Source organism: Aulonocara sp. 'chitande type north' Nkhata Bay, linkage group LG11, assembly GCF_057382095.1.
Source record: "Aulonocara sp. 'chitande type north' Nkhata Bay isolate Kocher_YH1m ecotype deep benthic linkage group LG11, A_spYH_male_GT1.1, whole genome shotgun sequence".
Classification (NCBI taxonomy): domain Eukaryota; kingdom Metazoa; phylum Chordata; class Actinopteri; order Cichliformes; family Cichlidae; genus Aulonocara; species Aulonocara sp. 'chitande type north' Nkhata Bay.
The window spans coordinates 17,608,701-17,627,750 of NC_141354.1; the positions used below are offsets into that span (position 1 = coordinate 17,608,701).

General features: G+C 39.4%; 1 protein-coding gene across 2 annotated transcripts in view; it reads right to left on the reverse strand.

The window, feature by feature from the left end:
- Positions 1-19,050, reverse strand: part of cdkal1 (CDK5 regulatory subunit associated protein 1-like 1) — a 259,083-nt gene that overhangs the window by 156,324 nt on the left and 83,709 nt on the right. For both annotated transcript variants that reach the window (XM_086310824.1, XM_086310823.1), the window contains exon 7: positions 15,616-15,736. In XM_086310824.1, the coding sequence (XP_086166950.1) occupies positions 15,616-15,736 (121 nt within the window). The remainder of the gene's footprint in view (positions 1-15,615; positions 15,737-19,050) is intronic.

Consider the following 19,050-nt stretch of genomic DNA (forward strand, 5'->3'; position numbering starts at 1 on the left):
GTGACGATTGGTTAACACTCTGAAGCTGTGTGTTAGGTAAAAAAAAAAAAAGTTTTTGCACCAATATTTCACATGAGGATTGGTTGTTTTTGCGTATTTGTGTGTGCATGGATTTCAGTGAGCTTCCTTTCATCTACGAGTGTGTGCTCTAATGCAGCTGGGCCCTGTTTCTCTCTGTGTTCAATCCAGCCTTTGTTCATGACCTCTCGAGTTCTCTTATCGAGTCTCATGTTCCCCGTGTTAAATACTGAAAGAGCTCTGTGTGCATTTTCGAAAATGTGTCACATGTTGACCCCGCGTTTCTGAAACTACTACAGCAGCTTTGCTTGTTGTTTTGACTGAAAAAAGTCAGCGTGAGTATGTGTGTGAGAGCGTGTGCGCTTGTGTGTGAAACCACATCTCCACGTCCACGTAGTGGCTGTGTTTTCCCAACTTCTTGTTTTGTCTGTAGTCTGACCTCGAGACGGTGTTTGTGCTAAAGTCAATCAGCCTATTGTTGCTGGAAAAGAATGGTGGGATATTTGTTTATTTTGGAACTCACTGATAAAGTGTCACGTGAAGATATGCTATGAGGTTAGGCCTACAATCAGGCTGACTGAGTCAGGTAATCGGCTCACTTCTCTGGCTTACTAACCACTTTGCACTCTAACTTACTTGATTTTTAAGTCCCCTTTTTGCTGATGATCTGAATGCTGAGCTGACTCACACAGTAGGTAGATTCAGAGGTCAAAAGGATCTGCACACAGTAATAACCGTCAACTGACAGCTTGTTTTGCTGACTTACTACTTCATGCAAGTCACTAGACAAAACAGTGGTTGGAGACCGCAGGTCGCCTGAACTGATTGTGACCGTTTGCAATGAACTTGTGATCTTGTTGCTTGAAGTTGATGAGCAGGTCTGCAACCACTTGCAAACAGCTGCCATCTTCAAAGCAAGTTTGATGTGTCAAGGTGATAAAACGGCAAGACTGAGCCAGTCTGCTGTCAGTCTGCAAAAGAACTGCATCAAGTTGGCAATTACATGTAATGTGTGTGTGTTAATATGGTATAAGTTGTCCACATATACATAAATTTAAAGTAAACAACAATTCACATTAACTACTTACATTTAGAGTTCAGCTAGAACCTCAGATTTGAAACAGAAATTCCTCCACAAACCTATTATTATATTGGAATAAAACCAGAATAGAACCAGATGACAACCAGTTTGGTTGAGTTCCCTGTTGCAGAGAGATGCACTGCAGATTGACTAAAACAAGTTGGCAACGTCTCTAACTACACATTAGAGAGAAATTATTTTCAAATGCAGTCAGTGTGCAACAGAATTTTTACTCCATTCTTACTGAATTATCAAGGAGTGACTAGTCAAATGCCTTAAAGTGGACCTATTATGCTCTACCATGTATATAGTGTGATACAGTGGTGGTTACTCACATAAAACATGGCTAAAGCTTTTTTCTTCCTCTTGGCTCTGTATGACGTCACTAAAAGTCGATATCTGCTTTAAGCAGATGAACCGAGGGGCTTCAACAAAGCCCAGTCTAAGATAAATAAGGGTCATTTTAAACCGTAAATCATGCAAAGCTACTCTAATCAAATCCACAAATAAAAATATGCAGCTGGAAATGTGCATAACAGGTCCACTTTAAAGCTGTTGTCATTTTACATCTAGCAGAATCTTTGCATATATTAGAGGATGTAAAGGAATTATTGAGACCTTTTAAAATGTTTTGGGTTTTTTCTCAATTAAGAGTTTTCAAAAGGTTCCTAAACATTTTATTACAAACGTAACCACTCTCTTCTTAAACTCCATTCCTCTAAAGCAACAAAACAAAATGACTGGACTGGACTGCATGTGTCTGCACCACTACAGATAATGTAGTGGAAATCACCTCATTACTCGGCTGGTGTTTCTTATTGACAAAAAGTTGCTGCTTGAGTCACAAATCTTCTCTAAAATAGTCACTCGTGTGTGTGGTCTGGGTGTTGCTCAGATTGTAGGGATGTAAATTTGTTTACACCGTCACAGTATGTCAATGTGTTTTCCTTAGGAGGATAAAAAAAAAGCTCCTGTAATGTCTGTCATCAAATTTTTAGGTGAAGACATGTTGTTAAGGTTGAAGTAAGCTTAAGTTTTGACATGTAGTAGTTATGGTTAAAGCTCCAGAACATTTCGAACTGAACGTAATGCCCCCTGAAATCATGGACACACTAATAAACTACTGTGTGTATGTGTGTGCACGAGTGTGTGTGTGTGTAAATTGTGTTTGCCTGTGACACACTGGGACTAATTCAGTTACTCAGGGGTTCTGTAGCATAATACCTTGTAATGACACACAATCTCATTTTGTCCAAGGAGACACATCAATCTTTTGGATTTACTGTGGGGAGCACAGTCTGTCCTGGTGAGCGAGTGTGGAGAATAGTGTACGGAGTGTGTGCGTGTTTGTCCTGAGCATATATTTGTGTGTTTGTGTGTTAAGCAGTGGGAAAGAGGGAAATGGAATAAAGTGTTCAGACCACTGGAGCTGAAAACTACCCATACATTGGTTTGATAAACAGCAGGAGAGGCCACTGTGGTACACAGCTAGGAGAGGTGTGCACATATGTCTGTGTGTGAGTGTGTGTGCCTGTCTGCATATAGTCGTGTGTGTGTGTGTGTGTGTGTGTGTGTGTGTGTGTGTGTCAAGAATGAAATAGAAAAAGAAAATGAGAATTCTGTTGTGGAGGTGTATGTGCGTGTGTGTCTTGTGCTGAAGTGCAAAATCAAAATGAGATTTTGTGTATATTGGGCATCCATGTGTCTCTGCGACTGTTCACACATATGTACGTGAGAAGAAAACCTTTTGTAAACACCCTTCATTCTGCTGTAATTCCACTTTTCTGAAGCACATCAGCACATTTTCTCCATCTTTTGTTGCTGCTTGACATGATGCATTTTCACTTCTGCTCTTTCAAGAGAAAAACAACACAGAAAAGAAAAGATGAGATCATTGACCAACGGCAAACAAAATGAAAATGCAGTCAAGCGGCACGGTCCAACGAGATTCTGTTGTACGACGTGGAAGAGATATGGACCGATATCATGCAGAATGACTGTGGATATTAGAATCTGAAGTTAGAGAAAATATACCTGCTTTGATTATTAGGTAAAAAAAATGATGTATAGGAGAAGGAAAAAGAGACGTTGATCTCGAGTCCCATTGACTTCCATGCTGTTGCTATGAAACTGAAATTACAAAACATAAGTCTTTTTAAGTTATCGAATAACTTTGCTAATGAGTTTGCATCTCTCCATCTTTTCTTCTTGTGTGACACTCCCCTTTAAAGCAGATACTTTTCTATAACACCAACACCTGTATTCCTTTTGTAACATTAGCATTCTTAAGTGCCTATAGGGAACAAATAAATACAAAAAAACATTTAATAAAAATAATAATGTTTGCCTTATGCCGGATGCCCCACCTGATCCAACCCCACAGGGATTCGTGTCTTCTCCCAGGATCGCACCAGGAATCTTTCGATTATGCTATTCCCAAGTGACACCCTCTATAAAGTGCGCACTCAATGAGTTTTGCTCTGACTTTTTACCTTGCTTAGTCAAGGAATGTGCCATATAAATACATAAATCAATCATAATGACATTGATTGATCTGCAAAGAGAAACGGTTAAGAGGACTAAGAAAAGAATCCAAGCACGGAGGAAGCTCTGAAAGTGAAACACGCCAATCACATACCGATGACTGTCATTTCTTTTCTTGGAATAGGACCAGCATGATTATTCAAAGTCAAAATTAGAAAAGCGAACTGAGAACTAAGAGTTAAAAATACACATAAGCACAAAAGCTGTTTTTTTGCGTTGTTTTTCAGAAGACCGATCACAGCGACACACTACTGATGGCGAAATTTAATGACAGAAATGACCATTTTGAGCAGACTGGAATTAAAATGATTACTGAAGACGAATTTAAAAGTAATCCTATCAGACATAGAGGCTAATATAACTTCTAAATATGAAAAAAAGGGCTTTCTCCAAATTTTGTGATGTTATTTGCTTGACACTTTAATATTTACTGGGGAGGCAATATTCTTAATACTGAAATATTAAGACGGGCAGCACATGCTCAAAAACTTTTGCACAAATTTCACTGAAGCTAGGGCTGTGCGATATGACCAAAATCTCATATCCCGATATAAGAATTCTATCATCCGATAACGATATAAATCACAAAAATGTAACATTTTCTGTAAATTCTGTGAATCTCGGGCAGCTTGACTTGCAGGAAGTGGTTCCAGCTGGGCGTCATGTAGCTGGAGTCGAGTGTTTTAACAGATGCATGAAACGATACATTTTTAGACATAAGTTGTAACAGCCGCCGTTTCTTTTTGAGTATTTATTACACGGCGTGCTGCGGGGAAAAGCCTGTTCTAACGTTTGAGTCTAAGGTTTATTTTTTAGCACCTGACGGCTCTTTTTTGCTTCTCATCCGTAGATACTCTGCATCCTCTTTCACGTGATTCAGTTTATTTTGAAAAGTCTCAACAGGATCTTGAGCTTTATTGTGAAAGGTTTGTGGAAAATAAACAAGCGGACACGCAATGGTTTTACCGTCGTTGTTGCTAACGACAACGCATAAAAACAGGCGCTTGTCCGTCTGTAGTGTGGTTATATTAAATATAAGAGAAAGAGAGAACTTTAAGAAATGAATATAGCCACTACAGGGACCATCAAAACCATGAAAAAATATTGCCGTAAACAGTTCATTTTGCGACACAACAAAACAAACGATAGCGTAAAATGAAACGATAGACGTTTTTATATCGTCATCCGATATATATCGTTATATCGAACAGCCCTAACTGAAACAACATTGAGACACAAGCAGACAAATTAAACCACAGAATAAAATTCACATCGCTTTCTGTTTAAATAAGAAACACCTGCCATCCAGCACCTGTATGCAGCTTTTTTGTTTCAAGTAGCGTGCATTGTTTGTTGTTGCTAGCTGACATGCATGAGTTCAGAACTGGCCAGTGGACCATCTCAATCCAGCCTCCAATATCCTCCAACCTTAACAAACCTTCCAAAGATAAAATAAAAAACTACACTTAAATCAAGTCTCCACCTGCAGCAGCTTCTGTTAGGGTGGCCTTCCAACTCGCACACAGCAGATCAAGGACTACGATACCCAGGTGCTCTTAAAAACGGCAGGGTCTGAGTGTGTCAAACTGTGGGATGAAAGCATCTGAGGACTGCCTGTAGTTTCTTCCCTTGTTTAGTTTTGACTAAAGCATTTAGACCTTCATTCTGATCCGTCCTTGTTACTCAGGGATACGTAATGTCAAAAAAACAGGAGTCATAAAGTGATGTTGTATCTGCAGCTTAACATCTGAGTCCTAACCCTGCTCTAAGGCTAATTGATTTTCTGTGCACCAAGACATTAGTGACCCCAAATTTACCCCACTCTCAGCTGGCTAAAGTGTTGTGCAATACACCTTAGACACAATGGTTAACACAAATCTACGTGAAGGTCAGCACTAAAGTTGATAAGGCCTATTATTCCACTGTGTCGGCTCGGAGAGGGGACACAAATCACAGGAAACAAGGAGGCTAACACATAGGGGGCCTCCCGGATAACACAAATATGTTCACAATGCACTCATACATACATTTTTTTACATGCTCATCTGGCTTTGTTTACATTGTGTCTGTGTGCATAGCGTAGGTGTATTTTGCTACACTGATTGTGGTTGACTATATAAATACATAAATGAAAACAGCAGATAACAAAATAGAAAAAATAAACTGTTTTTTTCTTGAGATTATTAAAGCCAAATACAAATAAAGCATCTAAAGCCGTCACGTGAAACGTTTTAATCATCCATTCAAATCCCTAACAATGGATTCATGCGATATTCAACACAGTAATGGGAAGATAAATTAGCTTTCTGTTAAGTAGATAAGAACATTACTATTAATGTCACGAGGTGAAAAGAAGAAAAAAAGAGAGAAATCAGGGACAGGATAGAAAACCGTGAACAAAGGAGAGAGAATAAATTGGTGTACAAGTTCCAAGGTTATCCATTATAGTCCCTGGACTGAGAAGAGCAGCAGCTACAAGAGGAAGAAATGTTTACTCTCCTGTAACAAAAACAAAGAGCACTGAAATTTATCATGCACTCAATTTTCTGATCCTCCGATCTATTTGAAACCTATTGTAAACCTAATATGCGGGCATCCAACGGTATATTTTTGCATTAATATTTATTTTAATTGAGATCTATAAATTAAAAAAAATGCACCATCATTCCATTGGAATATTTTGTTTCAAAGTTTTTTGATACCTCTTGATATTAGCAGTTCAACTTCAAACTATTTGTTGCAAAGGACGAAAAGCCAGCACAGCGCTCAGTCGTCACAGTGCAGTCGGCCTTCGGGCAATTCTTCAAATGTGTTTCAGAGAGCTTTGAAACACATTTGAAACACAGCCTAGTCTTGCTGCCTATTCTGATACCATCCTGTCCACCTACTGGTCTGCTGGGAGCAACAATACAGTTAGTTATTGGTTAGAGGTTAGAAGACGGGATCATGTGCACCTGACTTTAACACGCTGCAATCTCAATGACAGAGAGAACTGCCTGAAATGCAACTAAACAGAGAACGGGGAAGAGACAGCTAATGAAACGTAATGAGCTGTAACAGCGGAACAAAGGACTTTTTTTACGCCTGGAATCTAATGGCAAAGGTTGATACAGACACAGCAAGACACACACACACTTAATGACCCATTCTGTGCAAGTGGTTGTAAATTCCTGTTTATGACACTGAAGCACCACATCTGAACTTGCTCACAAAAGGGTTTTGAACACACACACACACACACACACACACACACACACACACACACACACACACACACACACACACACACACACACACACACACACACACACACACACACACACACACACACACACACACACACACACACACACGTCCCCAATGTTTAATCAGAATTTGACACCCAATCCCAATGTCTTGTTTATTTGCCTGTTCTTTTTTGTTCGTTTCCCTTTTTTCAGGGAGATTTTTCATTATATACAAAGTTTATTCCAAACACTTTGCATTTTTCAGCCCTTCGATGTATCGTTGAACGATCACATATTAAAATCATAAAAATATTTGAAAATACACCTCACATAAAACACTCACAATTAAGTTGGCCACTATATTTCAAATAGTGTTTAAAAATCCAAAAACAATCGCCGTCGGATTTTCAATCCATGTAAAACAATCCAAAAACAAATAATGAGGAGGAAAAATTATACCAAATAAAGAGCACAAGCAACAACATGAAGTCAACATCAAAAATATAAGGAGCGTGGTTTTCAAAGCAACAAGATCTTATTCAAAAACTCTTCATCCCATTCCCACATCTATTGCCTCCATTGCTTCACCACTCTCACTGACTATTCAATGTATCCACAAGGTGTGAAAAAGCCTAGGTTGATAAACATCCAAGTTCTCAAGGTTTGAATTACATGGAATAAGAGGCAGATGACACTATGATTTTCTCATTTTCTGGGATTATCCATTTCTGTACCACCTCTAAAGCTTACAGAGAATGGTCCAACAAAGAGAAAATATCCAGTTAGTATCAGTTCTCTGAGTGAAAATACCTCATTGATGTCAGAAATCAGAGGAGAATAGACTGAATGTTTGAGCCGATAGGGAAATAAGCGCTCATTAGAACAACGGTATACTTTTAGAACTAAGGTATGCAGAACAGCATCTCTGAAAGCACAGAAGATTCAAGCAGATGTTTGGATATATTGTGCATGATGATGGCTCCAGCAGTATAAGACCAAGAGCCACTCAGCTCAGAACAGGAAGGTGAGGCTATAATTCACACATGCTCACCAAAAACTGGACAACAGAAGACTAGAAAAATGTTATCGAGTCCAATGAGTCTCTTCTGCTGCAACATTAAGATGGTACAGTCAGAATTGAACATCAACATCATGAAAGCACGGTCCGTCTTACCTTATGAGGTAATAAAGTGGTGTAACGGTTTGGGGGATATTTTCCCTTCATACATTGGGCCCATTAGTATAAATTAAGCATTATTTAAATGCTACAACTTGAGTGAGTATTGTTGCTGACCATGTCCATCATCCCCCTATGACCACAATGTACCCATCTTCTGATGGCTGCTTCCATCAGCACTTTCGGGATGTGGTGGAACGGAAAACTCACATCATGAATGTGCAGCAACTGTGAGACGCCATCACGTCGATATGGACCAAAATCTCTGAGGAATCTTTTCAGCACTTGCTTGAATCTATGTTATGAATAATTAAGGCAACCCTGAAAGCAGAAAGGGGCCCAACCCACTACTAACAAGTCACAGCAAAAGTGGCCAGTGAGTGTATATTTGCAATACAACACGCATAATATATATGACTCCCAATGTTTGGAAGTGTGAAAGTGAATCCAACTCAAATCCAAAATCGGAAGCAAAATGAAACCAAATTAAAATTCCCAGCTATTTTAAACAAGCTATTGTTGAACCAATATTAAAGAAACCAAATTTGGACCCATCTCTTCCCAGCAGTTACAGGCCAATATCAAAATCACCATTGGTGTCAAAGATCTTGGAAAAAACAGTTGGAGAACAACTTAACAACTTTTTGGAGAAGAACAATGTTCTGGACATTTTCCAGTCTCGTTTCCGCAAATTGCACTCCACTGAAAAAGATTTGCTTAAAGTGTCTAGTGACATTCTGATGGCAGCAGACTCTGGAGAGTACACCATTCTGGTTATGCTGGATCTCACCTCTGATAAATAGGCTGAAGGACTTGTTTGGGATAACTGGTGTTGTTTTAAAATGGTTTATGTCATATCTATCTGCGAGTTCTTTTACTGTGTGTATGAATCATGTGTTGTCTGAATCATCAGTTCTGCCTTCTGGGGTACCTCAAGGATCTGTTTTAGGTCCGATTCTCTTTTTGCTGTATATACTCCCTATTTGTCTCAACAAATCAGCTCTGGATCGCCTTCGAACTCTACAGAATGCCGCGGCAAGACTTTTAACTGGCACAAACAAGAGGTCACACATTACTCCAGTTTTGGCTTCTCTTCATTGGTAAATTTTAATTATAACTTCTAGAGCTCTGCACAGTGAAGCTCCCCAGTATATCTCTGAACTGTTAAAACCTCATGCTTCATCCCGAACACGTGGGGATCGGGCTTTTCGGGCACTGGCACCAAGGCTGTGGAACTCCCTGCCGTTGTCTTTACGCCGTCTAGACTCCACTGACTCCTTTAAAAAGCAGCTGAAGACATTTTTATAGAAACGAGCTTTTGATTTTAATTTTGTTGCCATGATGCCAGGTCTCGCTTGGAAATGAGATTTTTAATCTCAATGAGATATTTTTACCTGGATAAATAAAGGACTAAAATAATTAATTTCTTCACTGTTTTTTTATATTATTTTTTTTTGTATTTCTTTTTTTATTGTGAAGCACTTTGTGATTTTTATCTGTGAAATGTGCTATATAAATACATTTTGCTCACTTACTTACTAAAATAAACCTACAAATGATATAAGGATCAATATCACAGGAACATGGTGGCCCTTTCAAAGTACAATCCAGGACTGTTGTTCATTTATGTAGCTAGTAAAGACAACTAAAAGTAACTGTGCTACTGGCCAAGAAGAAATCTAACAATGTTTCTTTAATACAAAGCCGAGGCTACGTATGGCCTAGCTAGACTACGGTGAATGTATTCTGATGAGATGAAATTAACTTGGTGGGGGCAGAAAGCCAATCTAATGTGGATTTAACAGGAGCAAATGAAATTAATATGCAACTTAATGAAACTAATATTGTGAATCAATCTGAACACAAAATTACATTTTCATAGGTACTCCCAGGTGAGTCACTGTGCCAGGCTTTTGGTAGGATTAGCAATAATAAAGCAAAGAGGATGGTTCCCTAGGTTCATCTACGAGACCCAGAATAAGACCCTGGTGCAGCCACAACAACCTGGTGCTGAATGCCCAGAAGACAGTGGAGATTATTGTGGACTTCAGGAAGCACACAGCCCCACTCCCCCCCATCATCCTGACTGACACCCCCATCACCTCTGTGGACTCATTCCGCTTCCTGGGTACCACCATCACCCAGGACCTGAAGTGGGAGCCCACCATCACCTCCGTCATCAAGAAAGCCCAGCAGAGGATGTACTTCCTGAGGCAGCTGAAGAAATTCAACCTGCCAACACGGACGATGATGCAGTTCTACACTGCAATCATCGAGTCCATCCTCACCTCCTCCATCACCGTGTGGTACGCTGGAGCCACTATCAGGGACAAACAGAGACTGCAGCGTGTTGTGCGCTCTGCTGAGAAGGTGATTGGCTGCAGACTCCCATCTTTGCAGGACCTGTACACCTCCAGGACATTGTGGCGTGCAGCTCGGATCTCAGCTGACCCTTCTCACCCTGGACACAGTCTGTTTGACCTGCTCCCCTCAGGCAGGAGGCTCCGGTCCATTCGCACCAGAACCTCTCGCCATAAGAACAGTTTCTTCCCCTCTGCTGTTGGACACATGAACAATAACCATATGACTGTTCCCACCACTAACACATGACCCTACGCTGTGTTCACTGCATCATTCCATGTTTGGCACTGATCACCACCTGCACTCATGTATATATCTTTCAACGTAGCACTCATAATTCTTATTCTCATGTATATCTCATGCACATATCTTTCCACGTAGCACTTTTAATTCTTATCCCTACTTTTATTTTTTTCCATGTCTATTTAAGTGCTATTTATGACACTATGTTTGCACTGAAGCACCGCAGCAATTTCCTAATGTTGTAAACCTGCTCAACATTTGGCAATAAACCCCATTCTGATTCTGATTCTGATTCTGATAAAATTATCATGTGCAAAATAATTTATTTATTTCTTCTTCTTTTGGGAGGGGGTGTGTTTGTTTGCTTGTTAAATTGAAAATATGAACTACTTGACCTTTCACTCTGTGATCATCTAAAGTTCTAAAGCTCAGAGTCGTCTAATTGTTGGGGTTTTCGCTGTATTGTTGTAGTGTCTTTGCCCTAAGCACTTTGAGATAACTGTAATCTGGCGCTTTGATTTACTACATGTTGGATACCATTCTAAAATTCAAAATAGCACTAGTAAAATTCTAAGAAAAAATATCTTAGACATGGCAAAAAAAAAAAAAAGCATGGAGATATCAACCGGGTTTAAGACACGTTCAGTTTTTAAACCCTAAATTTATACGAGATTTGCAACTTTTCAAAGATCTGTGGAAGCCCTCCACCCTGAAGCATGACACCTACTTGACATTTGGCAAGAATAGAAGAGAGCGCCCTCAAATCAATGCATCCCACGAGTTCATATAAAAAGGCAAATTGGCAACAAACTCGAGACATTAAAAGCTACACGAATGAAGACACACACACATAAATGGTTTTGAGTGTTCTCTTCGGTTATTTTAAAAAAAAAAGTGAATGTGAGCGTGTGTGTCCCACACAAGGATTTCTCTGTTTTAACAGCTGACAAATGTCACCAGTGATGTCACCAAGACCTCAGAGGAATAATTACGACTGATCATCCAAAACTAGAAAACATAAAGGACACATTTTGTCTTCTTTCCATTACACCCCCAAACACACACAAGCACACACACACACACACACACACACACACACACACACACACACACACACACACACACACACACACACACACACACACACACTTTAACCTTAAGAGGACCATGTCAAATTACTGACAGCAGTGGCTGACCAGCTCATACAAAAGCGCATATTAAGCTTGGATTTTCAGTAACATAAGTGTTATCTGGAAGAGATTTGGTCGATTCACCCAATCAAATATTTGAATAATCCACTATTCTACTGAAGCCGTTTTGGTTAAAAACAAGAGGATTTATTTGTTGCCAGCCCAACCCTTTGAAAAACAACAGCGAGATCATCTGGATCAGACACAGACCTCCTGCTGGCAGGAGGCTCCAAGAGACTGACATCTGCACACCCATACTGCAACACAAAGCCACAAACACAATTCATATACAGTGGTGTGAAAAGTCTTTGCCCCCCTTTCTATTTTTTCATGTGTTTGTCACGCTTACAGTAAATGTTTCAGATCATCAAAAAAATTTAAATATTAGACGAAGATAACAGAAGTAAATACAAGATGCAGTTTCTAAATGAAGGTGTTTATTATTAAGGGGGGGAAAAGTTTGTGAAAAAGCAACTGCCCCCTAAACCTAATAAAAGGCTGGGCCAACCTTAGCAGCAGCAACGGCAATCAAGCTTTTGCAATAACTGCCAGTGAGTCTTTTATGGTGCTGTGGAGGAATATTTGCACACTTATCTTTGCAGAATTGTTGTAAATCAGCCACATTACAGGGTTGTAAAGCATGAACTGCCTTTTTAAAGTCATACCTCATACCATATGTCAATCAGATTCAGGTCAGGACTTTGACTAGGCCACTGCAAAGTCTTGATTTTGATTTTCTTAAGCCGTTCAGAGGCGGACTTGCTGGTGGGTTTTGGATCACTGTCTTGCTGATCAGAACTGTTGTGCTTCAGCAGTTCTGATCAGCTGGTCACACCTGGGAAACTTCACCACTGTTCCATGTTGTTGCCATTTGTGGATAATGACTCTCACTGTGGTTCGCTCGAGTCCCAAAGCTTTAGAAATTGCTTTATAACCTTTTCCACACTGAAAGATCTCAATTACTTTGTTTCTCATTTGTTCCTGAATTTCTTTGGATCACGGCATGATGTCTGACTTTTGAGGATCTTTAGGTCTACTCAACTTTGTCAGGCAGATCCTATTTAAATGGTAAATGGACCAGTTCTTGCATTACGCTTTTCTACTCTGGGCACTCAAAGCACTTTATATAACTTGTCTCATTCACCAATTCATACATGGCTTTTTTCTATGCTTTTCCTATGCAAGTGCTTTCTATCTAACCTTCACAAACATTTGTTCATATTCCAACGATCACTTCTTCACACAGGGCCATGTAGGTTTGAATTTATTCTCCCTTATTATTAAATACCTTCCTTTACAAACTGAATTTTGTGTTTACTTCTGTTATCTTTGTCTAAAATTTAATTTTCTTTGATGATCTGAAACATTTAAGTGTGACAAAAAACAAACAAACAGGAAATCGGGAAGGGGGCAAACACTTTTTTACACCACTGTATCTCCAGGTTTAAAGACCCGCTTAAGCAAACACAGCAGAAACAGTCAAAAGCGTTAGTGCAAAGGTACACAAAGCAAGAGTTACAGATATTTAAAAAAGAGGCTGAAGTTTTGAAGTGACTAAAGAAGTGACAGAGCCTAAGGTTTATTTACTGAAAATTATATACATATGTTAAAATATAAGAGCAAGGAAAGTGCTGAAAAAAGAAGAAAAATAAACCGTGCAGCTTCAAATATTGTGTCTTTCAGACCAACCAGGAATAAACCAGCTGCACTATGGTGACCAATTTTAAGCAACACTTAGAACATTACAGAAAAGTGCTGTCTCTGATGTGCACACTTGATGGCAGATGTTGCAAAAGACGATTTATTTAATTGAAATCCTGCCATTTGGACATGCTAAATTTGACACCGATCAGAAGTGTCAATTTAGATGAAAAACAGTGGCCGAACCAGTTAAATGTACAGATTTTCTACTTGGATCAGCTCAACTGTGGTCTAAGAAGCTTTACTCTGGAACTGAGCTCTGCAGATTATGAACATCTGAAACACAACCCGCTCTTCAGGAAAGACTCCCACAACTTCTCAGTTAACCTTGGAGTATGCATCCATTATCATCATGTATGTTGTGTAATAATAACATCACTTTGAACACATCTTTGAGGTAAAGGATGATACTCTCTTCGCTCTAGAAGTACAAGCACGCAAGTGAGGGAATACAACAGGCTATATATTTTACTACCACCAACAGCAATGCTAGTGGTTATACACCAAAACTGATGTTACATATAATGACTTCAATGACTGCAGACACTATATAGGGAGACCTTTGCTGACAAAACAAATACAGTTTTAAGCAGCAGCATGATAAGCATGATCTTATCACGTTAAGTGCGAAAATAAGCATAAGAATGCTGCTGCAAGTAGTCCAACAGATTCAAGGAGAAAACTAGTAATTCAAGTAAAATCTTCAACCCCCTCACTGACTGTAATAAATGTAAACACAAGAGGTTCAAAGAAAGAGACGATGCACTGCTGATTATGTGAAGTCTACAACTTCTTAATGGTGCTTAGGAACAGCTTAAGCTTGTTTACTCGACAGCTAGCTAAAAAGCAGGAGGGCCTGAACACATCTGTACAAGAACAAATACTGTGCATTTAAGCCTAGAATGCTATACTCATAAAGAGGATTATTGCTTTGGTACAAGAGTACTTGGTCTGGGAGTCAAGCCATTAATATATAGACCCGGAAGACATGCATTCGGATGATTGATGGATTATCCTCAGTGGAGGTCCAGCACTAGGAATTAGTCTGTCATAACCCTTTTTAACTAGTCTACTGAGAATATAGTGCATGAGTTAGAGGACACATATCTGTAAACAACATAAAATTCACCCATAAAGTCCAGCTGTGCAAGAGGATGTAGGTCTCAGAGTCTGTGTATTTAAGACTTAATTATCAAATGTATATAAATTGACAAAATTTAGATATAATGTAGAAAAACTATTTTTAAATTAACTAGGAGTGACTTAAAAGGCAAGATCCTGCAGATCATCACAGCGATGATGGAGAAAATGCGTTTTTTAAAATTATGCTTTTGTAATAGTACACTGAGAAAAAACTGAGAGGCATGTTAGGCACGCCACTCCCCTGCTGATTCAGCTGCATTGGCTCCCTGTCAAGTTCAGGGTCCAATTTAAGATCATAATCATGACTTATAGGGCCCTGCACAGTGTAGCTCCAACTTAAGTGATCTTCTTCTTTCTTATCACCCCAGCAGGTCCCTGAGATCTTGTGACCAGGGGTTGCTGGTTGTCCCGCATACAAGGTTAAAAACAAAAGGTGACAGAGCGTTTGTATCAGTGGCTCCCAGACTCTGGAACTCACTCCCTTTGAGTTTGAGATCTGTAGACTCAGTCATGTCTTTTAAAAAGCAGTTAAAAACCTGTCTGTTTAAACGCGCTTTTGGTTGATTTTGTTTTGTTTTAGATTTTAATGTCCGTTTTCTGCCTCTGTAAAGCACTTTGTGATTTTATCTTGAAAGGTGCTATATAAATAAAATTTTACTTTACTTTACTCCTATTACATTTCCACTTGATAAATACCAATATATGTTCATGAACATACTCAGATTTCATACACGCATGCACACCTTGTGAAGTGATTTAAAATACCCTTATTAATTAGGCATAGAGATGCGCTGCTCAAGTAGCTGAGCAACCACAAAGAGAGAGCACACCGACATGCACATGCAGCAAACTGGGAAGGCAATAAAACTGTATTCAGTTGTAACATAAACACTTTAGGCTGTGTTTTCTGTTAGTGTCTCCGTGTCCTACCCGGTGTTAATGGAGATGATTTCAATGAGAGGGTTCTTCCTGATCTTGGGGAGGTCCAGTCGAGCTCCTCCAAGTCTTCGGCCTCCATCTTTCTTCTGACCCAACAGACGAACCGAGTGGCCTGAAAAACAACAAAAACAAATCGTCTCACATAATCAAATGATCCTACTAAAACGCTGACTGACTATCACACTACTGTCCATGTGCAGATGGATGCAAACATGTTTAAAAAGGCACACTGAAGTATTTTTGTTGCTGTATTTTAAATGCCAAATCTGAATTGCACTGCTAAAGAGAAAAATAAATACAATATAAGAAACATTTTGCCCGTATTGGTTGTCAGAGCACTTGCTCTCTCGTGAGTATGTCTCTCATCAAACTTACAATGCAAACAATGAGATTATATTTGCATTTCACCCACAAGCAAAATGCCAAACAGAAATCAAACTTCCCATTGTGCAAAATCGACCTCAAATAAATCGCTCTCATCTACTGTGGATAAATTTAGTACGAACAGGACAATGAGCAAAGACATAATAGCAGATCGAAGCACATGCAAAAAGGGTTTTTCCTTCTCAGAAATGGACTTTGGGGCCTCTGGCTCTCATTAACACTGTTTTGGGGTTGGGAGGGGTCCTCAGCGTGTGCCCATGCACACTATAAAAGTTGGTATCCAACAAAAAGTACAACCAAAAAGAACAGACCCATCCTATGCCTAACAACCTCACACAGACTAGGGGTTAACAAACACAATGGAAACACAGTAGGAAGAGGGTAATAAGGCCCAGCTGAATACAATTAATTACAAAGGCAGGAAAAGTAAAAAAGGAGGGAACAAAGACGCAGAAAGCCACACTGTTTGTCAACATTCAAAAGAAAAAAGGAGGTAAACTAATAGACTGACCAAGAATAAAGTCACATAAAAAAATTGAAAAAACCAAAAACTGATAATATTAGAAATGAAAAAGGGGATTCCTCTACTTTACTCACAGTGAGAACTAACAGAAATTATTTATATTTGGCTATCATAGTGTCAACCAAGGCAAATGAAAATCCACAGCTGAGCCTAACAGCTAGTGACATCTAGCCTTTGGTGTGTGGAAATGGGACGCAGTACTCTCTCTTCTCTAACTGTTTAATAGGCTGCTAGCTAGCTGTGTGTGAGATGGAGGCGCTGAGGGATGGAATTGTCTTCCTGTTTTCATCCGCAATACAAGGGTCTCTTGGGAGGGTGGGTTCAGAGCAGGAAGCATGGTTATCAATTGGTAGATAAAAATGACAATCTGCCCCAGAGGAGGACAAAGAGCCAATCGCTGATGCATGACTGGTCTTAATATCCCAGTACAAGCAAGGAAATACAAAAATGTCCCTTGTGGAAAACAGCTGGGATTTGGACCACATTTGGCCCCACATTTTTTTTTCCTCCCCTGGATCTGTGCATCCATCCTCAGTCATGAAACAAGGATTGAAAACTCATGCATGTGCTAATAATGCCCTGAAACATTTGGAATATGTGAACTGTTAATGGCTACAAAAAGTCACAAGAGTAATTTCGGTGCAGGTTTGTGGTAAAATCAGTTTTTAGAATTCCCTCTTTTTCTACTTTCATATTGAACATTTATTTCTGCGCGGTGGGAAAATATACTTACTAAACATAATTGCAAACACAGACTTGTCAGGAAAAAGCAATTACCAGTATGGTGCTGGATTTCCAGATGTTTTTTTCCCCCAAATAATGAGCTTGTCCATTCTAATAAAACTGGAAATTGTCATTCCCCACATACTCCTTTGCTCTCTAATACTGCACAGGACCCCTGTCACTGTGACTACCGCAGAAGACTCAAGAAATAATCTCACTGCCAGCATGGAGTCACTCCAGGAACGTACCCAAAGCCAAATTCAATTTCAGGGCCTAGGGGACCATGAATGGGAAGCAAGAGATAAAATAGCTAATATGACTTGCTGAAGAAAACCAAAGAACGCTTCACTATTTGTCATCTCAATTACAGAGTTTACAGAGGCCAACTGCTGTGATGGGCAACCCTGCATAGTCATAGACACACACACTCCCGTCTACTAATACCACATTTTCTTGTGACTGACTGCCCTCCTCTTTTTCCTTCTCAACCTCCCTCAATCTGTTCTTTTCTTTCCTTTAAATCTAAACTGCTAGAAATGTCCTATCCACTCATAACGTCCCACTAAAACACACCAGAAAAGAGAAGGAAGGAAAGGGAATGATAGATGGATGTGAAGCTAAGATTTGTAGATGCTTGGATGATGATGAAAGATGTGTAGGATAGCCAGATGGATGGTTTGGAGGGAGAGGTAGAACGCTAAAAGGATGACCTGTTGACCTGTGTCTGATGTCTTATAAGCAGAGGGTCTGGTTGAGCTTTCTAGGTTGATTGTAAAGTAGCAGGCAGGAATGGGGGAGAGCTGATGGGAATGTATTGAAAAGAGGGGACAGAGGTGGCAGATGAGAAGGACGGGAGGGTTTCCTGTTTTTCCATTTATCCTTTCAACCTAACTCTTTATTAAATATGTAAGACCGTCTTTGAAAAAGCTGTTTATGTCCTGACCAAATCTCACACCAACCAGTTTTGATGGGAAATTTTCTCACACACGCATCAAATGCATGAGCGCTACAACGCCAACAATTCCGAAGAGTGCTTCCCTTAAACGTCATCCAGGTTTTGATGCTTTACAAGGAAGATTTTTTGGTCACATTTAGAGGGGCTCTCTCAGAGCGGATACGATACTCAGAACATCTTCAGATGACTTAAAACATAAGTAAAAGTCCTAGTTTTTCTTTCTTCTTACTTCACTTACTATCATCTGTCTGCATCTGTTCAACCACACTTCTGCTCAGTTTTTTCCCTCTGCATTGATAAACAGGTTATTAATACTGGTGAAATAAGGCTCACAAGGTTATATTCTCTGATTTGTAGCTGCACACATAAATTATCCTAACTATGCTTTTCCTACTCCCTGTCTTTGTGTGGCATTCACACACCAACTATAAACTGTTTCCTTAACGATAAATGAATATCAGGTGAAAAAGTACTATCCAAGGGCATTTCTCAGTGAAAGAATATGAATATTAGGAGTCTTAATAATAAAAAAGTCCCAAGATCAGATTATTAGTATCTTTTTGTGGGTTTTTCCATACATTCTTCTCGATTAAAATTATTTTACTCTTTTACTCATTTGTTCTTGTGGTGTGTATTTGTCTGTTGAGCATTGCCGAGAATCATAAAAGCTGCCCTTGTAAAAATGTGTATCCACGGGTGTCATTAATGTGTCTTTTTTTGTTTTTCCGTAAATGGAACTGCCAGTGGGCTCGGAATACAAGACGGAGTCAAAGCACGGGTTGTTGTTAACAAGAAATTAATTGTGGCACAACTAAAACAAATTGATCTGGATAATCAAGCT